This window comes from Dendrobates tinctorius, unplaced genomic scaffold, assembly GCF_039654945.1.
Source record: "Dendrobates tinctorius isolate UK_male_01 unplaced genomic scaffold, ASM3965494v1 ptg000233l, whole genome shotgun sequence".
Taxonomy (NCBI): Eukaryota; Metazoa; Chordata; class Amphibia; order Anura; family Dendrobatidae; genus Dendrobates; species Dendrobates tinctorius.
In genome coordinates, this window is record NW_027361900.1 from 2,833,008 (window position 1) to 2,857,971 (window position 24,964).

The 24,964-nt window shown below is 44.9% G+C and overlaps 1 protein-coding gene across 1 annotated transcript in view; it reads right to left on the bottom strand.

Annotated features, from left to right (window-relative positions):
- Positions 1 to 24,964, bottom strand: part of LOC141060203 (uncharacterized) — a 148,615-nt gene that overhangs the window by 40,066 nt on the left and 83,585 nt on the right. The window contains 1 exon segment of the mRNA XM_073556449.1: positions 22,582 to 23,456. Within this exon segment, the coding sequence (XP_073412550.1) occupies positions 22,582 to 23,456 (875 nt within the window).

Genomic DNA, 24,964 nt, shown 5'->3' on the forward strand with positions numbered 1-24,964 from the left:
AAAGCCTTCACTAGACCCCTGTACAGCTGTATAATGAGGCCCAGGCTTTATAGTGAAGGGACAGGAGTGAGGACCTGTTCCCAGGAGCTACTGTCTGAGGAAAGGGCTAAAAAGCCTTCACTAGACCCCTGTACAGCTGTATAATGAGGCCCAGGCTTTATAGTGAAGGGACAGGAGTGAGGGCCTGTTCCCAGGAGCTACAGTCTGAGGAAAGGGCTAAAAAGCCTTTACTTGACACCTGTACAGCTGTATAATGAGGCCCAGGCTTTATAGTGAAGGGACAGGAGTGAGGGCCTGATCCCAGGAGCTACAGTCTGAGGAAAGGGCTAAAAAGCCTTCACTAGACCCCTGTACAGCTGTATAATGAGGCCCAGGTTTTATAGTAAAGGGACAGGAGTGAGGACCTGTTCCCAGGAGCTACAGTTGAAGAAAGGACTAAAAAGCCTTCAACAGACCCCTGTACAGCTGTATAATGAGGCCCAGGCTTTATAGTGAAGGGACAAGAGTGAGGTCTTGTTCCCAGGAGCTACAGTCTGAGGAAAGGGCTAAAAAGCCTTCACTAGAATCCTGTACAGCTGTATAATGAGGCCCAGGCTTTATAGTGAAGGGACAGGAGTGAGGGCCCGATTCCAGGAGCTACAGTGTGAGGAAAGGGCTAAAAAGCCTTCACTAGACCCCTGTACAGCTGTATAATGAGGTCCAGGCTTTATAGTGAAGGGACAGGAGTGAGGGCTTGTTCCCAGGAGCTACAGTGTGAAGAAAAGGCTAAAAAGCCTTCACTAGACCCCTGTACAGCTGTATAATGAGGCCCAGGCTTTATAGTGAAGGGACAGGAGTGAGGACCTGTTCCCAGGAGCTACAGTCTGAGGAAAGGGCTAAAAAGCCTTCACTAGACCCCTGTACAGCTGTATAATGAGGCCCAGGCTTTATAGTGAAGGGACAGGAGAGGGCCTGTTCCCAGGAGCTACTGTCTGAGGAAAGGGCTAAAAAGCCTTCACTAGACCCCTGTACAGCTGTATAATGAGGCCCAGGCTTTATAGTGAAGGGACAGGAGTGAGGGCCTGTTCCCAGGAGCTACAGTCTGAGGAAAGGGCTAAAAAGCCTTCACTTGACACCTGTACAGCTGTATAATGAGGCCCAGGCTTTATAGTGAAGGGACAGGCGTGAGGGCCTGATCCCAGGAGCTACAGTCTGAGGAAAGGGCTAAAAAGCCTTCACTAGACCCCTGTACAGCTGTATAATGAGGCCCAGGTTTTATAGTAAAGGGACAGGAGTGAGGACCTGTTCCCAGGAGCTACAGTTGAGGAAAGGACTAAAAAGCCTTCAACAGACCCCTGTACAGCTGTATAATGAGGCCCAAGCTTTACAGTGAAGGGACAGGAGTGAGGGCCTGTTCCCAGGAGCTACAGTCTGAGGAAAGGGCTAAAAAGCCTTCACTAGACCCCTGTACAGCTGTATAATGAGGCCCAGGCTTTATAGTGAAGGGACAGGAGTGAGGGCCTGATCCCAGGAGCTACAGTATGAGGAAAGGGCTAAAAAGCCTTCACTAGACCCCTGTACAGCTGTATAATGAGGCCCAGGCTTTATAGTGAAGGGACAGGAGTGAGGGCCTGATCCCAGGAGCTACAGTATGAGGAAAGGGCTAAAAAGCCTTCACTAGACCCCTGTACAGCTGTATAATGAGGCCCAGGCTTTATAGTGAAGGGACAGGAGTGAGGGCCTGTTCCCAGGAGCTACAGTCTGAGGAAAGGGCTAAAAAGCCTTCACTAGAATCCTGTACAGCTGTATAATGAGGCCCAGGCTTTATAGTGAAGGGACAGGAGTGAGTGCCCGATTCCAGGAGCTACAGTGTGAGGAAAGGGCTAAAAAGCCTTCACTAGACCCCTGTACAGCTGTATAATGAGGTCCAGGCTTTATAGTGAAGGGACAGGAGTGAGGGTTTGTTCCCAGGAGCTACAGTGTGAGGAAAGGGCTAAAAAGCCTTCACTAGACCCATGTATAGCAGTATAATGAGGCCCAGGCTTTATAGTGAAGGGACAGGAGTGAGGGCCTGTTCTCAGGAGCTACAGTCTGAGGAAAGGGCTAAAAAGCCTTCACTAGATCCCTGTACAGTTGTATAATCAGGCCCAGGCTTTATAGTGAAGGGACAGGAGAGGGCCTGTTCCCAGGAGCTACTGTCTGAGGAAAGGGCTAAAAAGCCTTCACTAGACCCCTGTACAGCTGTATAATGAGGCCCAGGCTTTATAGTGAAGGGACAGGAGTGAGGGCCTGTTCCCAGGAGCTACAGACTGAGGAAAGGGCTAAAAAGCCTTCACTAGACCCCTGTACAGCTGTATAATGAGGCCCAGGCTTTATAGTGAAGGGACATGAATGAGGACCTGTTCCCAGGAGCTACAGTCTGAGGAAAGGGCTAAAAAGCCTTCACTAGACCCCTGTACAGCTGTATAATGAGGCCCAGGCTTTATAGTGAAGGGACAGGAGTGAGGGCTTGTTCCCAGGAGCTACAGTCTGAGGAAAGGGCTAAAAAGCCTTCACTTGACACCTGTACAGCTGTATAATGAGGCCCAGGCTTTATAGTGAAGGGACAGGAGTGAGGGCCTGTTCCCAGGAGCTACAGTCTGAGGAAAGGGCTAAAAAGCCTTCACTAGACCCCTGTACAGCTGTATAATGAGGCCCAGGCTTTATAGTGAAGGGACAGGAGTGAGGGCCCGATTCCAGGTGTTACAGTGTGCGGAAAGGGCTAAAAAGCCTTCACTAGACCCCTGTACAGCTGTATAATGAGGCCCAGGCTTTATAGTGAAGGGACAGGAGTGAGGGCCTGTTCTCAGGAGCTACAGTGTGAGGAAAGGGCTAAAAAGCCTTCACTAGACCCCTGTACAGCTGTATAATGAGGCCCAGGCTTCATAGTGAAGGGACAGGAGTGAGGGCCTGTGCCTAGGAGCTACAGTCTGAGGAAAGGGCTAAAAAGCCTTCACTAGACCCCTGTACAGCTGTATAATGAGGCCCAGGCTTTATAGTGAAGGGACAGGAGTGAGGGCCCGATTCCAGGTGTTAGTGTGCGGAAAGGGCTAAAAAGCCTTCACTAGACCCCTGTACAGCTGTATAATGAGGCCCAGGCTTTATAGTGAAGGGACAGGAGTGAGGGCCTGATCCCAGGAGCTACAGTATGAGGAAAGGGCTAAAAAGCCTTCACTAGACCCCTGTACAGCTGTATAATGAGGCCCAGGCTTTATAGTGAAGGGACAGGAGTGAGGGCCTGTTCCCAGGAGCTACAGTCTGAGGAAAGGGCTAAAAAGCCTTCACTAGAATCCTGTACAGCTGTATAATGAGGCCCAGGCTTTATAGTGAAGGGACAGGAGTGAGTGCCCGATTCCAGGAGCTACAGTGTGAGGAAAGGGCTAAAAAGCCTTCACTAGACCCCTGTACAGCTGTATAATGAGGTCCAGGCTTTATAGTGAAGGGACAGGAGTGAGGGTTTGTTCCCAGGAGCTACAGTGTGAGGAAAGGGCTAAAAAGCCTTCACTAGACCCATGTATAGCAGTATAATGAGGCCCAGGCTTTATAGTGAAGGGACAGGAGTGAGGGCCTGTTCTCAGGAGCTACAGTCTGAGGAAAGGGCTAAAAAGCCTTCACTAGATCCCTGTACAGTTGTATAATCAGGCCCAGGCTTTATAGTGAAGGGACAGGAGAGGGCCTGTTCCCAGGAGCTACTGTCTGAGGAAAGGGCTAAAAAGCCTTCACTAGACCCCTGTACAGCTGTATAATGAGGCCCAGGCTTTATAGTGAAGGGACAGGAGTGAGGGCCTGTTCCCAGGAGCTACAGACTGAGGAAAGGGCTAAAAAGCCTTCACTAGACCCCTGTACAGCTGTATAATGAGGCCCAGGCTTTATAGTGAAGGGACATGAATGAGGACCTGTTCCCAGGAGCTACAGTCTGAGGAAAGGGATAAAAAGCCTTCACTAGACCCCTGTACAGCTGTATAATGAGGCCCAGGCTTTATAGTGAAGGGACAGGAGTGAGGGCTTGTTCCCAGGAGCTACAGTCTGAGGAAAGGGCTAAAAAGCCTTCACTTGACACCTGTACAGCTGTATAATGAGGCCCAGGCTTTATAGTGAAGGGACAGGAGTGAGGGCCTGTTCCCAGGAGCTACAGTCTGAGGAAAGGGCTAAAAAGCCTTCACTAGACCCCTGTACAGCTGTATAATGAGGCCCAGGCTTTATAGTGAAGGGACAGGAGTGAGGGCCCGATTCCAGGTGTTACAGTGTGCGGAAAGGGCTAAAAAGCCTTCACTAGACCCCTGTACAGCTGTATAATGAGGCCCAGGCTTTATAGTGAAGGGACAGGAGTGAGGGCCTGTTCTCAGGAGCTACAGTGTGAGGAAAGGGCTAAAAAGCCTTCACTAGACCCCTGTACAGCTGTATAATGAGGCCCAGGCTTCATAGTGAAGGGACAGGAGTGAGGGCCTGTGCCCAGGAGCTACAGTCTGAGGAAAGGGCTAAAAAGCCTTCACTAGACCCCTGTACAGCTGTATAATGAGGCCCAGGCTTTATAGTGAAGGGACAGGAGTGAGGGCCCGATTCCAGGTGTTACAGTGTGCGGAAAGGGCTAAAAAGCCTTCACTAGACCCCTGTACAGCTGTATAATGAGGCCCAGGCTTTATAGTGAAGGGACAGGAGTGAGGGCTTGTTCCCAGGAGCTACAGTCTGAGGAAAGGGCTAAAAAGCCTTCACTTGACACCTGTACGGCTGTATAATGAGGCCCAGGCTTTATAGTGAAGGGACAGGAGTGAGGGCCTGTGCCCAGGAGCTACAGTCTGAGGAAAGGGCTAAAAAGCCTTCACTAGACCCCTGTACAGCTGTATAATGAGGCCCAGGCTTCATAGTGAAGGGACAGGAGTGAGGGCCTGTGCCCAGGAGCTACAGTCTGAGGAAAGAGCTAAAAAGCCTTCACTAGACCCCTGTACAGCTGTATAATGAGGCCCAGGCTTTATAGTGAAGGGACAGGAGGGAGAAAAGTCGGGAAAGTAGCAAGAAGAGCCGGACTGCCCATCACTAACCTGCAGAGCCGCACTCCACATATATGGCTGCTCTGTGCACAGGACCTGTGATGAGGTCACAGGAGGGGAGGAGTCAGGGGTCACATGATCTCCGGAGTGAAGACGCTCCATGCAGCCTTCTCCTCAGTCAGTGACATTCCCGCCATTATTTGCCCCTCACTACTGGCACAATTACCCCGCGCCGCCTTCTCTACACAGTGTTATGTGTGGAATATAACGTGTGATTTCTCTGGAGGGAAATAGACCCCACACATGAGGGAATTATCACCAGTTACCGGCCGTCTACTATATGGCGGCATATGATTGTGCTATCGACTCCACACCAGGAGCTAAAATGCCCAAATCTCATTTATGTCTTTGGAATGAAAAAAAAAGCCTACAAAGCACAAAATGTCAAAGTTCATGAGAAAGTCCGTCACACAAAGATAAATTATAGTTCATGAGAAAACAGAACACACTTACATACAATAATTATATTATAAAGCGCCTATGAATGAAGTGAGGTCACCTAAAAGAATGAATAAAGATATACTGTATCTTTCGGACTATAAGCCGCACCGGACCATAAGACGCACCCCAAAGTTTCAGAAGGAAAATAGGGAAAAAGTTAATGTGTCAAATGGGGGGTCTGTCCCACAGTCTGAATTCAGTAAACCCGGGGGGGATCGGCAGCGCTGGTGGAGCCGGGTCACAGGAGGTGTTCGGTGATCCGGTGATGATCTGACTTATCCCAGGCTGGTGCAGCAGGAGCCTCTGTAACATCTGTAATCTCACTGAGGCCATTTGGAGTAAGGGGGTTTAGTTTATAAATCCAGAAGATTTCTTCCCGATGTAGTTGTCCAATGCGATTCTGACCCTGTGGGGGAATCTCCTCTGTGGGGAATATTCTCAGTGGTGTGGAATCTTTCTTGTGTTTGATGGTGCAGTGCCGTGAAAGCCCATGTTGGAGAAAACCCTATGGAGTATTGGAGTGGTGTGAGTTCAGCCTTTTGAGGAGGGGTTGGGTCGTCCTTCCCACATATAATTTCTGGTATGAGCATATAATCACGTGTGAAACATAACTGGGGGAACATGACATGGGAGTTTTGATCGGGAAAATTTCACCAGTAGAAATAAGGGTGAATTCAGAGAGACCATGGCAGATCCAGTCACAACAGAGGCAAGTTTTCAGATTGCATGTAATGATTTTATTCGGGAGACAGGCGACTTTTAGCAAATCTTCCTTCTTCTCTTTTATGTTTCTTGGTGCTAGGACATTTTTCAATGATGGAAGTCTTCAAAATGTCAAAAAGGGATTGCTGGGTAATGTTTTTCCCACTCCAGCTGTCTGACATGCTCATGATGCTCCTGCAGAGGACGTGAGTAACTCAATATATCATCTAGGTAAACTACCGCAAATCTACCCATCGGGGAGAAAAAAAAAGGCACTTTCAAAGACTGCCGGAGCATTGTTTAATCTGAATGGCATCACCAAATTTTCAGTATGACCCTCCGGTGTATTGAATGCGGCCTTCCATTCATCACCATTGTGTATACCTATAAGAGTAATCATAAGGAATTGAAAGAATTGTCACCCAGATCCTTCTTACAATTTTATTCCATGGTGAAACATGACATCAAACCATATTAGAGTGTGGCCTGCAGGTAGCAGGGAGCTATACAGAGGAGAGAGCCTGACGGACTATGGCTGTTTCGCACTTGCTTAGCACTTCTACCGGTCCATGCTTGTCAGGGGGTTACACCACTTCCTTTCAACAAGGGTTAGGGAATGGTTAACTGAGAAGTGCAAAACATTTACAGTGAGTACAGTGAAATGATTAATACAAAAAATTAAAAAAATATATCATAGATCACAGCCACACAGACATATTCAATGTATCACTGAGGCCAAGAGGAACTTGTGCATCGCAGTCCACAATCTATGCTGCTTCTCTTTTTAGTAGTAATCTATTCTGGTCACCGCCTTGTACAGGATAATCAGCGGGCTCAATCCCTGCACATCTCAGCACATTGGGGTCCGCATTATGGACCTCTCTTATATCATTAATGTCACAGATCCTTTTCCTGTGTAACTGAATGGCAATGTTCTCTGAGCCTGATGTGCCGCGGTCTAATAGTCTGGGCAATATAATAATTGTCCTGAGCAGTATATGACATAAAGCACTTCCTCCGTGCGGCCCGTGATTAGTTTATCTACCGTCATCGCACCGATCTTCAGATTTCTCCTGTAAAATGGAGATTGCTATGAATGAGTCACCGTAGGAGGCAAAAACAGAAATGCTAGCTAAGTCCAGAAAACCAGAGAAGTTGGCAGCTATCGGATTGCAGACCCCTGACCCTATCAACAACAACTAGCAGTAGCCGTGGGGGGTTCCTACGATGCCCTAGACCCCTCGATTACAGCCGGAGAACTGCCTAGCCTAAAGACAGAAAGGGAAATCTAAACTGCCCCAGAGCAGACCCCAAAGCAATAGGCAGCCCCCAACATATAATGACGGTGAAGCAAGAAGAAAAAACACTCACACAGATAGAAAGATAGACTGAGCAAATGATGGGCCCCAAGCTAACTAGATAGGACAGGATAGGAAAGCTGCTGTCTGCAATCCACGAAAAACCCTATCAAAATAAGACCCAACAGACTGACAGGGAAAAAGGCCCTGAAGACGCTAAGCTTCAAAAAGACTATGTCAGTACTCAGGTATTTTCTGAAGACAGAGCAAACCGACAAAAAAGGAATTCAGCTCACCCCAGCAGGGAATGGCAGAATCCAGAAAAGCAAGGCAAACTAAAACCAAAACACAAATGCAAAAAGGCAAAGCAGAAAACTTAGCTTTTGAGGAGCAGGAATCAGACTGGTCTCCTAGAATTCCACAGAGAAATCACCAGCGAGGCAGAAGGGCGTCGGCTGCCTTATATCCAGTCAGAGATCCCCGTCACCCAGTCATCCTCTCCCAGCTCAGGTGCTTGGTAATCAGCCTCACTACCTTCCTTCACCAGAAGAGGGAGTTCATCAGACCTCAATGGTGAAGGGGAAAATGAACTCATAACAGTACCTCCCCCTTGAGGAGGGGTCACCGAACTCTCATCCACGCCACCAGGGTGATCAGGGTGAGCCCGATGAAAGGCACGCACCAATCTTTTGGCATGAATATCAGAGGTAGAGACCCAGGAATTATCCTCCTGACCATAACCCTTCCACTTAACCAAATACTGGAGTCTCCGTCTAGCCAGACGGGAATACAGTATCTTCTCTACCTCATATTCCATGTTACCTTCAATCAATACAGGGTCCGGAGGTGCCACCCCAGGAACTACTGGTTCAACAAACCTCTTCAACAAGGACTTATGAAACGCATTATGGATTTTAAATGTGACAGGAAGAGCCAACCGAAAAGAGACCGGATTAACCCCTTCACCCCCAAGGGTGGTTTGCACGTTCATGACCGGGCCAATTTTTACAATTCTGACCACTGTACCTTTATGAGGTCATAACTCTGGAACGCTTCCATGGATCCCGGTGATTCTGACATTGTTTTCTCGTGACATATTGTACTTCATGTTAGTGGTAAAATTTCATTCAAATAACTTGCGATTATTTGTGAGAAAAATGGAAATTTGGCGAAAATTTTGAAAATTTCGCAATTTTCCAACTTTGAATTTTTATGCCCTTAAATCACAGAGATACGGCACACAAAAAACTTGATAACTAACATTTCCCACATGTTTACTTTACATCAGCACAATTTTGGAACCAAAATTTTTTTTTGTTAGGAAGTTATAAGGGTTAAAAGTTGACCAGCGATTTCTCATTTTTACAACACCATTTTATTTTTAGGACCACATCACATTTGAAGCCACTTTGAGGGGTCTATATGATAGAAAATACCCAAAAGTGACACCATTCTAAAAACTGCACCCCTTAAAGTGCTCAAAACCATATTCAAGAAGTTTATTAACCCTTTAGGTGCATCACAGGAATTTGTTTGAATATTTAAAAAAAATGAACATCTAACTTTTTTTCATAAAAAAAATACTTCAGGTTCAATTTTTTTTATTTTACCAAGGGTAACAGGAGAAATTGGACTGCAAAAGTTATTGTGCAATTTGTCCTGAGTACGCAGATACCTGATATGTGGGGGGGAACCACTGTTTCGGTGCATGGCAGAGCTCAGAATGGAAGGAGCGCCGTTTGACTTTTTCAATGCAAAATTGGCTGGAATTCAGATTGGACGCCATGTCACGTTTGGAGAGTCCCTGATGTACCTAAACAGTGGAAACCCCCTACAAGTGACCCCATTTTGGAAACTAGACCCCCCAAGGAACTTATCTAGATATGTGGTGAGAACTTTGAACCCACAAGGGCTTTACAGAAGTTTATAACGTACAGCGGTACAATTAAAAAATCATATTTTTTCCACAAAAATGATCTTTTCACCCCAATTTTTATTTTCCCAAGGGTAACAGGACCCTAAAAGTTATTGTGCAATTTGTCCTGAGTACGCTGATACCCCACATGTGGGGGTAAACCACTATTTGGGCGCATGGCAGAGCTCGGAAGGGAAGCAGCGCCATTTGACGTTTTTGGCTGGAATTGAGATCGGACACCATGTCGCGTTTGGAAAACCCATGATGTACCAAAACAGTGGAAACCCCCCACAAATGACACCATTTTGGAAACTAGACCCCCTAAGGAACTTATCTAGATGTGTGGTGAGAACTTTGAACCCCCATGGGCTTCACTGAAGTTTATAACATAAAGCCATACAATTAAAAAATCATATTTTTTCCACAAAAATGATCTTTTCACCCTCAATTCTTATTTTTCCAAGGGTAACAGGACCCTAAAAGTTATTGTGCAATTTGTCCTGAGTATGCTGATACCCCACATGTGGGGGTAAACCACTATTTGGGCGCATGGCAGAGCTCGGAAGGGAAGCAGCGCCATTTGACGTTTTTGGCTGGAATTGAGATCGGACACCATGTCGCGTTTGGAAAACCCCTGATGTACCAAAACAGTGGAAACCCCCCACAAATGACACCATTTTGGATACTAGACCCCCTAAGGAACTTATCTAGATGTGTGGTGAGAACTTTGAACCCCCATGGGCTTCACAGAAGTTTATAACATAAAGCCATACAATTAAAAAATCATATTTTTTCCTCAAAAATGATCTTTTCACCCTCAATTCTTATTTTTCCAAGGGTAACAGGACCGTAAAAGTTATTGTGCAATTTGTCCTGAGTACGCTGATACCCCACATGTGGGGGTAAACCACTATTTGGGCGCATGGCAGAGCTCGGAAGGGAAGCAGCGCCATTTGACGTTTTTGGCTGGAATTGAGATCGGACACCATGTCGCGTTTGGAAAACTCCTGATGTACCAAAACAGTGGAAACCCCCCACAAATGACACCATTTTGGAAACTAGACCCCCTACGGAACTTATCTAGATGTGTGGTGAGCACTTTGACCCCCCCAGTGCTTCACAGAAGTTTATAATGCCCGGGTGTGAAAATAAAAAATTCGTATTTTTTCCACAAACATGATCTTTTAGTCACCATTTTTTTATTTTCCCAAGGGTACCAGGAGAAATTGGACCCCAAAAGTTGTTGTCCAATTTGTCCTGAGTAGGCTGATACCCCATATGTGGGAGAAAACTACTGTATGGGCACACGTCGGGGCTCGGAAGGGAAGTAGTGACGTTTTGGAATGCAGACTTTGATGGAATGGTCTGCGGGTGTCATGTTGCCTTTGGAGAGCCCCTAATGTACCTAAACAGTAGAAACCCCCCACAAATGACACCATTTTGTAAACTAGACCCCCCAAGGAACTTATCTAGATGTGTGGTGAGCACTTTGAACCCCCCAGTGCTTCACAGAAGTTTATAATGCCCGGGCATGAAAATAAAAAATTCGTATTTTTTCCACAAACATGATCTTTTAGTCACCATTTTTTTATTTTCCCAAGGGTACCAGGAGAAATTGGACAACAAAAGTTGTTGTCCAATTTGTCCTGAGTATGCTGATACCCCACATGTGGGAGAAAACTACTGTATGGGCACACGTCGGGGCTCGGAAGGGAAGTAGTGACGTTTTGGAATGCAGACTTTGATGGAATGGTCTGCGGGTGTCATGTTGCCTTTGGAGAGCCCCTAATGTACCTAAACAGTGGAAACCCCCCACAAATGACCCCATTTTGAAAACTAGACCCACTAAGGAACTTATCTAGATGTGAGGTGAGCACTTTGAACCCCCAAGAGCTTCACAGAAGTTTATAATGCCAGGGCATGAAAATAAAAAAATCGTATTTTTTCCAGAAACATGATCAATTAGTCCCCAATTTTTTCATTTTCCCAAGGGTAACAGGAGAAATTGGACCCCCAAAAGTTGTTGTCCAATTTGTCATGAGTACGCTGACACCCCATATGTGGGAGAAAACTACTGTATGGACACACGTCGGGGCTCGGAAGGGAAGCAGTGACGTTTTGGAATGCAGACTTTGATGGAATGGTCTGCGGGTGTCATGTGCGTTTGGAGATCCCCTGATGTACCTAAACTATTGAAACTCCCCACAAGTGACCCCATTTTGGACACTAGACCCCCCACGGAACTTATCTAGATGTGTGGTGAGCACTTTGAACCCCCAAGTGCTTCACAGAAGTTTATAACACTCGGACGTGAAAATAAAAAAATCATTTTTTTCCACAAAAATGATATTTTTGCCCCCAATTTTTTATTTTCCTAAGGGTAACAGGAGAAATTGGACCCCAAAAATTGTTTTGCAATTTGTCCTGAGTAGGTTGATACCCTACATGTGGGGTAAAACACTGTTTGGGCGCATGGCAGAGCTTGGAAGGGAAGGAGCAACATTTGACTTTTTCAACTCAGAATTGGCTGGAATTGAGATCAGATGCCATGATGCATTTGGAGAGCCCCTGATGTGCCCAAACAGTGGAAACCCCCCAATTATAACTCCAACCCTAACCCCAACACACACCTAACCCTAATCTGAGCCCTAACCCTAGCCCTAGCCCTAACCCTAACCCTAGCCCTAACCCTAGCCCTAACCCTAACCCTAACGGGAAAATGGAGATAAATACTTTTTTTTTTAATTTTATTATTTTTCCCTAACTAAGGGGGTGATGACGGGGGGTTTGATTTACTATTTATGGTGGTTTTTATATTTGGCAGCTGTCGCACGCTAAAAGACGCTTTTTATTGTAAAAATAGTTTTTGCATCACCACATATTGAGAGCTATAATTTTTCCTTATTTTGACCCACCGAGTCATGTGAGGTCTTATTTTTTGCGGGACAAGTTGATGTTTTAAATGGTACCATTTTCGGGCACGTGACATTTTTTGATAGCTTTTTATTCCTATTTTTGGGACACAGAATGAACAAAAACCAGCGTTTCATGAATTTCTTTTGGGGGGGTGCGTTTACACCGTTCCGCGTGCGGTAAAATTGATAAAGCGGTTTTATTCTTCGGGTCAGTACGGTTACAGCGATACCTCATTTATGTCATTTTTTTATGTTTTTGTCGGTTTTATGCAATGAAAACTATTTTATATAAAAAATAATTATTTTTGCATCGCTTTATTCTGTGAGCTATAACTTTTTTATTTTTTCGCTGATGATGCTGTGTGGCGGCTCGTTTTTGCGGGACAAGATGACGTTTTCAGCGGTACCATGGATATTTATATGCGTCTTTTTGATCGCGCGTTATTACACTTTTTGTTTGGCGGTATGATAATAAATCATTATTTTTTGCTTTGTTTTTTATTTTTATTTTTTAAGGGGTTAGCTAAAGGGGTTAACTAATGGGACAGTTTTATAGGGCGGGTCATTACGGACGCGGCAATACCTAATATGTGTACTTTTATTGTTTTTTTTTTTATTATTTCCAAAAAATGGATTTATTGGGGGAATATTTTTTTTTTTTCTAATTTATTTGGCGATTTTTTTTTAATTATTTTAACACTTTTTTTTATTTTTTTTTTACTTTATTAAATAGTCCCAGGTGGGACATCACTGTCCTGTGACAGATCGCTGATCTGTCACATCACAGATCACTGTGACAGATCAGCGATCTGACACAGGCACTGCAGAAGGCTTCCTCATGCCTGCGCTTTGCAGGCACTGAGGAAGCCAGCTTCCTCAGGCCCCCGAAGGCCCCCGTCGCCATCTTGGATCCGGGGGCCTGGAGGAAAGGAGTCCCCCGCAGCAGCGCTGCACATTGCGCTGCCGTGGGGGGCTCAGGGAAGCACGGAGGGAGCCCCCTCCCTGCCGATGCTTCCCTTTAACCCCCGGTACACCGCGATCATGTTTGATCGCGGTGTGCAAGGGGTTAACGTGTCGGGGGCGGTCCGTGACCGCCCCTGACACATTGTGCCGGGTGTCAGCTGTGATAATCAGCTGACACCCGGCCGCGATCAGCGGCGCTCACCACGTGGGCGCCGCTGATCGCGCTAGACGTACTATCCCGTCCATGGGCATAGGGGCCCGGGTCCCATGGACGGGATAGTACGTCTCATGTCAGGAAGGGGTTAATGATCTCCAAAATCTTGTAAGGCCCAATAAATCTAGGCTTAAACTTAGGAGAAGCTACCTTCATAGCGATATTTTTTGATGATAACCAAACCATATCACCCACCTTAAACTGGGGACCAACGGTCCTATGTCGGTTGGAAAACCGCTGGGCCTTTTCCTGGGAGAGAGATAACTTATCCACCACTTGGTCCCAGATCTGGTGCATTCTCTCCACCAGTGTCAACACCTGGGCAGGCAGAAGGCTCCACCTGCCCTGAAGAAAATCGAGGATGAAACCCAAAGTTACAAAAAAAGGTGACATCAAAGTGGCAGAACTAGCTCTATTATTTAAAGCAAATTCGGCCAAGGGCAAAAATGAAACCCAATCATCCTGATCAGCGGAAATAAAACATCTCAAATACGACTCCAAGGTCTGGTTTGTTCTCTCCGTCTGCCCATTGGTCTGAGGGTGAAACGCAGAGGAGAAGGACAACTGAATTCCCAGCTTGGAACAGAACATCCTCCAAAATCTAGACACAAACTGAACTCCTCTGTCATATACAATGTTCTCAGGAATCCCGTGCAAGCGAACCACCTGTTGCAAAAACAGGGGTACCAACTCAGAAGAAGATGGCAACTTAGGGAGTGGTACAAGATGAACCATCTTAGAGAACCTATCACAAATCACCCAAATAACAGTCATTCTCTGAGAGACAGGCATATCAGAGATGAAATCCATTGAAATATGGGTCCATGGCCTCCTGGGGACCGGCAAAGGCATCAACAACCCACTAGAGCGAGAACAAGGTTTAGACCGGGAGCAAGTCCCACAGGACTGCACAAAATTCCTGACATCACGAGACAAGGCGGGCCACCAAAAAGACCGACTCACCAGATCTCTAGTACCAAAAATACCTGGATGACCAGCCAATGCAGAGCAATGAACTTCAGACATCACTCTCTTCCTCCACTGGTCAGGAACATACAACTTTCCACTGAGACAATGCTCAGGTTTGTCCTCCTGAAACTATTCCAGAGCACGTCACAAATCGGGCGAGATGGCTGAAAGAACTACCCCCTCGCCGAAGATGGTAGCAGGCTTGGTCACAACAGGAGAATCAGCAAAGAAACTCCTAGAGAGGGCGTCTGCCTTGACATTCTTAGTGCCAGGAAGAAAAGAGACCACAAAATCAAAACGTGTGAAAAACAAGGCCCACCTAGCCTGTCTAGGATTCAAGCGTTTGGCCGACTCCAGGTAAATCAAATTCTTGTGGTCAGTAAGGACCACGACCTGGTGTTTAGCTCCCTCCAACCAATGTCTCCACTCCTCAAATGCCCATTTCATGGCTAACAGTTCCCGATCCCCACATCATAGTTACGTTCGGATGGGGAGAACTTTCGGGAAAAGAAAGCACAGGGATTCATTTTAGATGTCACAGGATCTTTTTGGGACAAAACAGCTCCTGCACCAATCTCAGAGGCGCCCACCTCTACCTGAAACGGGAGTGAGACATCAGGTTGCCACAGAACCGGAGCAGAAGTGAATCTTCGCTTCAGCTCCTGAAAGGAAGCAACAGCCTCCGGACACCAATTCAGCACATCAGCACCCTTCTTAGTCAAATCAGTCAATGGCTTGGCAATACTAGAAAAATTAGCTATAAATTTCCGATAAAAATTAGCAAAACCCAAATACTTCTGGAGGGCCTTCAAAGAAGTAGGCTGAACCCAATCATAAATGGCCTGTACCTTGGCCAGGTCCATTTCAATAGTTGACGGAGACAAAATGAATCCCAAAAATGAAATCCTCTGTACCCCAAAAAGGCATTTCGATCCCTTGACATACAGGGAATTATCCCTCAAAATCCGGAACACAGTCCGAACATGTTCCACATGAGAGTCCCAATCCTTGGAAAAGATCAATATATCATCCAGATAGATAATCAAAAATTTATCCACAAAGTCTCGGAAAATATCGTTCATGAAGGATTGGAAGACAGAAGGGGCTTTAGTGAGCCCAAAAGGCATCACCAGGTACTCAAAATGTCCCTCCGGAGTATTAAACGCCGTCTTCCATTCATCCCCATGCTTAATGCGAATAAGATTATACACCCCCCTGAGGTCAAGCTTGGTAAACCAGCAAGCACCTTTAACTCTGGAGAATAGATCAGAAATCAGGGGTAACGGATACTGATATTTAACAGTAATTTTGTTGAGGGCACGATAGTCAATACAAGGCCTTAATGAACCATCTTTTTTAGCTACGAAAAAAAAAACAGCACCTAAGGGTGAAGAGGATGGTCTAATATGACCCTTCTCCAACGACTCCTTAATATAGGATCGCATAGCCTCATGCTCGGGTACAGATAAATTGAAAAGCCGACCCTTGGGTAATTTACACCCCGGGCTCAGCTCAATTGCACAGTCATAACTCCTATGAGGAGGCAAAGACGCAGACTCATTCTCACTAAATACATCATAAAAGTCAGCCAAATAGTCAGGAACATCATGCGACTGGGGAGAGGTGGAGAAAACAGGAGCATCACTAAGGGCACACCGACAACCCCAACTCACCACAGACACAGATTTCCAATCCAAAACTGGATTATGGATTTGCAACCAGGGAAACCCCAGAACAATGGTATCATGCAAATTATGCAACACCAAAAATCTGCAATTTTCTTGATGTTCTGGGGTGACCCGCATTACCACCTGGGTCCAAAACTGAGGTTTATTTTTCACCAAAGGAGTCGCATCAATACGCCTCAAAGGGATAGGAGTCTGCAAAGGCGTCATAGGAAATCCACAACGTTTAGCAAAATCCAAGTCCATCAGGTTCAGAGCTGCTCCCGAATCCACAAAAGCCTTGGCGGAAAATGTGGACAGGGAGCAGATCAGAGTAATTGCCAGAAGAAACTTAGGTTGAACACCACCCACAGAAAACGTGTGAGCACAACGTTTCTCTCGTTTAGGGCAGACAGAAATAATATGCGAGGCATCTCCACAAAAAAACACAGCTTATTATGCCTTCTGAACTCCTGACGTTGCGCCCTGGACAAAACTCTATCACATTGCATAGGTTCAAACATTTGTTCAACAGGTGGCAACACCTCTCGTGCGGTCTTGCGTTCACGCAAACGCCGATCAACCTGAATGGCTAATGACATAGAATCATCAAGACCAGAGGGAACAGGAAATCCCACCATAGTATCTTTTACGGTTTCTGACAAACCCTTCCGAAAGAGAGCAGCCAAGGCACCATCATTCCAGGTAGTAAGGACTGCCCACTTTTGGAATTTTTGACAGTACAACTCTGCAGAATCCCGACCCTGGCTCAATGCCAGCAGGGCCTTTTCAGCCTGATCAATGGCATTAGGTTCATCATACAACAACCCCAAGGTTTGAAAAAAATGCATCCACATTATTTAGAATAGGATCATCAGGTTTCAAAGAAAACGCCCAATCCTGGGGATCGCCGCGCAGCAAAGAGATGACAATTTTAACCCACTGCGCGGAGCTCCCCGACGAGTTAGGCTTCAAGGCAAAAAATAATTTACAATTATTCTTGAAATTCAAAAATTTAGACCGATCCCCAAAAAACACATCAGGAGTGGGGATCTTTGGTTCAGCAGCATGTAAATGAGTAAGATATGCGGAAATTCCCCGCACTTCTGCAGCAAGCTGCTCTACACGATAAGACAATTGCTTCATCTCCATTGAGAGAAAAAAAAAATTCCCCCTAAGGCCTCAGAGATATAGAGGAAAAAATATACACAAAGAAATTCTGACACTTTTTTTTTTTTTTTACAATTCCTTCCTGCTATTGAGTACCCTAGGATCTGCGGTATGGCCGGTGATTCTGTTATGGATGAGTCACCGAAGGAGGAAAAAACAAAAATAATAGCTAAGTCCAGAAAACCAGAGAAGTTGGAAGCTATCGGATTGCAGACCCCTGAACGTATCCTGTTATGAATGAGTCACTGTAGGAGGCAAAAACAGAAATACTAGCTAAGTCCAGAAAACCAGAGAAGGTGGCAGCTATCGGATTGCAGACCCCTGAACCTATCAACAACAACTAGCAGTAGCCGTGGGGGGTTCCTACAGTGCCCTAGACCCCTCGATCACAGCCGGAGAACTACATAGCCTAAAGACAGAAAGGGAAATCTAAACTGCCCCAGAGCAGACCCCAAAGCAATAGGCAGCCCCCAACATATAATGACGGTGAATTCAACTCACCCCAGCAGGGAATGACAGAAATTCAGAAAAACAAGGCAAAACAAAACAAAACACAAATGCAAAAAGCAGTGCAGAAAACTTAACTTTTGAGGAGCAGGAATCAGACTGGTCTCCTAGAATCCCTCAGAGAGATCACCAGCAAGGCAGAAGGGCGTCGGCTGCCTTATATCCAGTCAGCAATTCCCGTCACCCAGTCATCATCATCATGCCCAGGTGCTTGGTAATCAGCCTCACTACCTTCCTTCACCAGAAGAGGGAGTTCTTCAGACCTCAATGGTGAAGGGGATAATGAACTCACAACACTATCCACAACAACTAGCAGTAGCCGTGGGGGGTTCCTACGATGCCCTAGACCCCTCGATCACAGCCGGAGAACTAAATTAGCCTAAAGACAGAAAGGGGAAATCTAAACTGTCCCAGAGCAGACCCCAAAGCAATAGGCAGCTCCCAACATATGACTATGAAGCAAGATGAAAAAACACTAGCACAGATAGAAAGATAGGTTGAGCAAATGATGGGGCCCAAGCTAACTAAATAGGACAGGATAGAAAAGCTGTCTGCAATCCGCAAAAACCCTATCCAAAAATGAACCAACAGACTGATAGGAAAAACAGGCCCTGAAGTCGCTAGGCTTCAAAAAGACTATATCAGCACTCAGGTATATTCTGAAGACAGAGCCAAAGATCAACAGATCAGTGACAAAAATGGAATTCAGCTCACCCCCGGCCGGGGATGGCTGAACTCCAAAAAACAAGGCAAACAAAACTAGAACTAAAGTGTACAAAAGGCAGAGCAAAACTTAGCTTTGAGAAGCAGAAATCAGACTGGTCTCCAAGAATCCAGCAGGAAAATCACCGGCAAGGCAGCAGGGCGTCGGCTGCCTTATATCCAGTCATCAGTTCCTGTGACCCAGTCATCATCTACCTGCTCAGCTGTTTGGTAATCAGCCTCACTACCTTCCTTCACCAGAAGAGGGAGTTCATCAGACCTCACTGGTGAAGGGAAAAATGAACTCACAACAGTGTTCACAACACCTCTCCTCATCGACTTGCATTTATACACAGTGGAATTCCACTCTGCACATGTTGCAACGACTGTGGCAGCAGCAACAAGCCCTGATGCAGTATGTCATGTCATATAGCCTGGGCCAACACGTCACATTTACAAAGTGCGCACAGATTAAGGACCTCTGCACCCTTCTGCAGTTTTGAAATGGCTACTGAGATGGTTGTCACTGATGCTGCCATCATCAGCATCACTATTCTGGTCATCTACAGTATATGCTGCAGCAGACTCTGAATAGCCAGCGGGAAGAGATGGTGGTCCCAGAAGAGGAAGCAGAGGAGGATGCAGAAGGGATATTGTCTCTAAGTTCAAGACTGTCGCCACACAGGTGGGTGCCAAGGGAGGGTGGATTACTGTGATCGAAGGGGGTTGGTGATAACAGACAAGCTGTTACCGAAGATGCAAGATCCGAGGAACAAATGGAGGAGAAAGAGGTCATGGGCGAGTAACTGTCAGATGAAGAGGATAATCCTCCCCTCTCTGTTGTTTGTGATTGGCGGGATGGGATGGAGGAAACGAGCCTCATTGTTACCCAGCCACCAACACAGCATGGGCTTGGACCTCATGCCCTACATATGAGTGCCTTCTTGCTGTACTATCTGCAACATGATCCCCGTATAGTCATGATTAGGAATATTGCTGGCTACTGGGTTGCCACTTTATTAGATCCATGTTATAAAACCAAATTTTGCCAGATGATTCCCGCCCTAGAAAGGGAATAGCGAATGCTGGAGTATTGAAACACGCTTTTACACAACCTTAAGAGAGCTTTTCCCTAAGACAGCAGTGAAGCACACCGTTCACATCGCAGCTGTAGACTTCCAACCTCCGGACCGTCAATTCTTCAACGCCAAAACATTAGCAGCAGCAGCAGTGGTGGAGGTAGAAGAAGCAATTTCTGTGAGTCCTTTGACACTTTTTTAGGCAAATGCATGACGTGGGTTACTTGCTTACGTATTTTACCCAAAATATTAACTAATACCTCTCATATTTTTTATATGTTTTTTGCACTGTATTTTTCAGGGTGCAGTTGGGCCTATTCGGTCTTGTAAACTGTGGTGTCTGATCTAATAGTATGGGCGTAACTAATAGGCTGTTAGCCTGGATGATGTGCATTACCATTGTGTGAACAGCGCTGCATACAAGTCTTCATTGTGCATTAATATACCAAGCAACCGCCCCTCCATACACTGGTAGGTTGTGAGTGGTTGTCTCATCGGTATTCTTGCACCTGTGTTGCCCTCATCTTAACTATATTGGCCCACTCACCCTGATAGTGCATTTGTTTGGAGGTCTGGGCAGGTCGGCATCTCTGCCTTTTTGCTTTGTTTTTGAACATTTGACATTTGCCTGAATTTTTATATCTACACATGATTTACACAAATTATATTTTCTTGTCTTAACTCTATACTATTTACCATTAGAAGCTGTGTATTTTTGTAATTATTTGTATGTATACATGATTGATTACCACTTCTGTCTCTGTAAAAACAATCCCCTTTAACCCCTTTCTGACATCGGGTGTAAATGTATGAGGATGTCGGACTCTTTCCTTTTGATGTGGGCCCCGGCGCTGAGCCCACATCTTTTCTCGCACATGATGGGCCAGAAATCCCACACATCGGTGACCCTGTCACGTGATCGCGGGTCACCGGTGGGTTGGCATGACAACCAGAGGTCTCCAGCAGACCTCTATGGTTGTCACTGCCGGATCCTATGAGTGCTGCCCAGTGGTCAGCGCTAATAGCAAGTGAGCAACTCTGCTACATGCAGGTGATCTGATCATTGCCTGTATGTAGCAGAGCCGATCGGGTTATAGCAGCTTCTAGCCTCCCATTGAGACTATTGAAGCATGCCTGTGGAGACATGGGGTGGTCAGCGGGTGCCCCCGTCCACTGGCCAAAACCACATGGATCAGGGATCGTCCCACCAAACGCCGGCTCTCCCTTTAACATGGGCATAATGCTACTCAGACAACACACAGTGAGGGTAAAACAGTGTGGTAATGCTTTATTGAAGGCTTTACCACAAATCAGGCAGATAACACATAGAACAGTCCCAGCAAAATACCCAACAGTCTCACCCTTCCACTGATTCACTCCCATTGTCGCTACCCTACCTGTGGCACGCACAGAGAGGCTGTAACGACAAGTGTAGGAAGATGACAATCCATTCAGTCCATACAAGGTAAAAGGCCAGTTGATCCAAGGATCACAACCTGGCTTCTCCAAACATATCTATGGTTCAGCGATGGTGAATGGAGCAGATCTGTATTCTTCCAACCAAGGCTGAAAACCCCTAGGTTGTTTCCTGTAGAATGATAGATCTGAGTCTCTCGTGATGTAAAAACTATACGAAGTATATAGTTTGAAGTCTGGGATCTGCCAATATGTGGCTAGTTTTCTGTTTTGGATAACATGATACGATTTAAGTTTTTTTGTCTAGTCTCGCTTGAATATAGATCAATATTAAATGTCTCCTGATGAGTCGCCTTTGGTGAGGACGATGAAACCCGTAGAAATGAGAGGCTTGGAGAGTGAGTGTGTAAATGTCACCTCACCCTATATACTGAGATGTAGGGTATATGTTTTTTTCTATTAGTCACCTTCTGACTAACTTTCAGGGGGTGAATTATGGGTATAGTTTTATATTTGGAATTGATAAAGATTAGTTTTATCCTTTTGTCAGCAAACATGAGGAATGACAAGAGACAACCCATTTAAGAAGATTCAATTTTGGTTAAAACTATGCCAACATTATGAATATAAAAAAGGCTTCTCCCCTATGTGATGTCTCTGATGTGTAACATCAGTTGATTTCCAAGTAAAATATTTCTCACATAAAAAACATGAAAAAGGCTTCTCCTCTGTGTGACTGCTCTGATGTCTAACAAGAAGCACTTTCTGGTTAAAATATTTCCCACATTCTGAACAGGAAAAAGGCTTCTCTCCTGTGTGAGTTCTCTGGTGAGGTGGCTCAGTGGTTAGCACTGCAGCCTTGCAGCACTGTAGTTCTGAGTTTAATTCCCACCAAGGACATCTGTAAGGAGTTTGTATGTTCTACTCGTGTTTGCGTGGGTTTCCTCCCACATTCCAAAGACATACTGATAGGGAATTTACATTGTGAGCCCATTGGGAACAGCGATGATGATGTGTGCAAACTGTAAACGGCTGCGGAATATGTTAGCGCTATATAAAAAGAAAGATTATTATTATTAAGATTCCATTTCTGGTTAAAACATTTCCCACATTATGAACAGGAAAAAGGCTTCTCCCCTGTGTGAGTTCTCTGATGGCTATCAAGATTTATTTTCCATTTACTATGAAAGAAGTTTCTCCCGTGTGAGTTATTTGGTGTGTAACAAACCTCTCTTTCTGGTTAAAACATTTTCCACATTCTGAACAGGAAAAAGGCTGCTACCCTGTGTGAGTTCTCTGGTGCTTTACACAATCTGATTTATTGCTAAAACACTTCCCACATTCTGAACATGAAAAAGGCTTCTCTCCTGTGTGAGTTCTCTGATGAGTAACAAAATGTGATTTCTGGTTAAAACGTTTCCCACATTCTGAGCAGGAAAAAAGTTTCACTCCTGTGTGAATTCTCTGGTGCGTAACACAATGTGATTTATGTGCAAAACATTTCCCACATTCTGAACAGGAAAAAGGCTTCTCCCCTGTATGAGTTCTCCGGTGAGTAACAAAATTTGATTTACGTGCAAAACATTTCCCACATTCTGAACAGGAAAAAGGCTTCTCCCCTGTGTGAGTTCTCTGGTGAGTAACAAGCTCTGTTTTCTGATTAAAACATTTCCCACATTCTGAACATGAAAAAGGCTTCTCCCCTGTGTGAGTTCTCTGGTGAGTAACAGAATTTGATTTACGTGCAAAACATTTCCCACATTCTGAACAGGAAAAAGGCTTCTCCCCTGTGTGAGTTGTATGGTGAGTATCAAATTGTGATTTATATACAAAACATTTCCCACATTCTGAACAGGAAAAAGGCTTCTCCCCTGTATGAGTTCTACGGTGAGTAACAAAATTTGATTTACGTGCAAAACATTTCCCACATTCTGAACAGGAAAAAGGCTTCTCCCCTGTGTGAGTTCTCTGGTGAGTAACAAGCTCTGATTTCTGATTAAAACATTTCCCACATTCTGAACATGAAAAAGGCTTCTCCCCTGTGTGAGTTCTCCGGTGAGTAACAAAATTTGATTTACGTGCAAAACATTTCCCACATTCTGAACAGGAAAAAGGCTTCTCCCCTGTGTGAGTTCTCTGGTGAGTAACAAGCTCTGATTTCTGATTAAAACATTTCCCACATTTTGAACATGAAAAAGGCTTCTCCCCTGTGTGAGTTCTCTGGTGAGTAACAAAATTTGATTTACGTGCAAAACATTTCCCACATTCTGAACAGGAAAAAGGCTTCTCCCCTGTGTGAGTTCTCTGGTGCCTAACAAGAAACGATTTCCATTTAAAACATTTCCCACATTCTGAACAGGAAAAAGGTTTCTCCCCTGTGTGAGTTCTTTGGTGTATAACAAGATTACATTTCTGGATAAAACATTTCCCACATTCTGAACATGAAAATGACTTATTTGCTTTAGGAGCAGTTTGTTTTTTAATGCCTCTTTTGTGACTTTGATTTTCCTTAGTAGTCGGTAATGAATCAGAAGATGGGACCTGTTTCATAGGATCAGATGACAGATCTTTGCTGTGAATGGATGATGGCATATCTAGAGTAACAGCAATCACTTGAGTTGTATCTTGTAGGATCCCAAGATCATCTGATTTAAAAATTGAAGATGCCAGCTGTCCATCTGATCTCCTGGTACGGTCATCTGCTAAGATAAAAAACAAATATTTTTAATAAAATATCCGAATTTTATATTTTTGAACATTTCTACTTAAACTGTTGTTAAATATTAATAATCCGTTAATTTCTTATAAGACTCAGTTCTGTACATTGCTTTAGCTGACACGACATAGGCTATTTTTGTAAGCTTGGCTCATGGTACAGGACAACTCCATATATACCGAGATTACGTGCTTTAAGAGACGTATATAATTCCTGGCTCACTGTAGAGGTCGCTGTCTCCTTCCCTCACCATCATGAAACACAGATGCAAGGATGTCATCTCTGCACGGACATAGCTGAACAGCTGGTATGTAACTTTGCTATTTGAGAAGCCGAACAGAGCCAGACGCCATTTTACCATTTGCCATCCCAGAGAAAGAAGGTGACAAGCTTTTGCTATGAACTAATGGACAATCTCTCTTTCACCTATTTTTATGTTTTTCTGTAATAATCTTTTCTTTGATGGAAGAATCCAAATAAACCACTATATTTTATCTGGTAACTAGTCCTGAGTATTTTACAAGAATACGCATTAATTTTACATTGGAGAGCCAGCCAGATCTGAATTTTTGTACTTTTTTGCGGATTTCCCTCAACTTGCCAAAAAGGGGGATTGAACTTTGCTAACGTCAGTCATATGTGCAAGTTATCAGGAACTCCACTCCTCACAAGAATCAGACAGAACCTAGAAGTGAGGACTAAGAAGTGCCAGAAGTGCTGAAGCCAGACGTGTGAAGACAAGAGCCCAGCGTTGTCCATCAAAGGAACAAGCTGAGACATTTCAAGGTAAGAGAAATGGATGTCATTAATTCTTATGTTAAGCAGAGTAAATTGAAATTTAAGTCTGTAGACAAGTCTAATCCAGAAGTATTATGGCTTAGCTTATATGCAGAGTGTGAAATGGAAAATCAGAAATTAGATTCTAAGCTTTTCAACAGAGAAAGAGATAAGTTGAAAAATATTCTACAGATGGTACATATATTTCATAGATCTGTGTCAGAGAAATCCAAAAATGATTGTGTAGAGGATAGTGATATTCCCGAGATTCACTGTAACGTGGAGAAACAGTTACAAGTAGCAGCAGCCATTCAAGGTGACCTTGCAGACGTGGAACAAGATGGAGAAGTAGGAGGAGACTTCAGAACTGACGTAGAGGACGTACAAGGGAAAGACGGACCACTAAAAATAGACGACTCACAGGCCCAACTCCGAAGTAAAGTAAGGAAA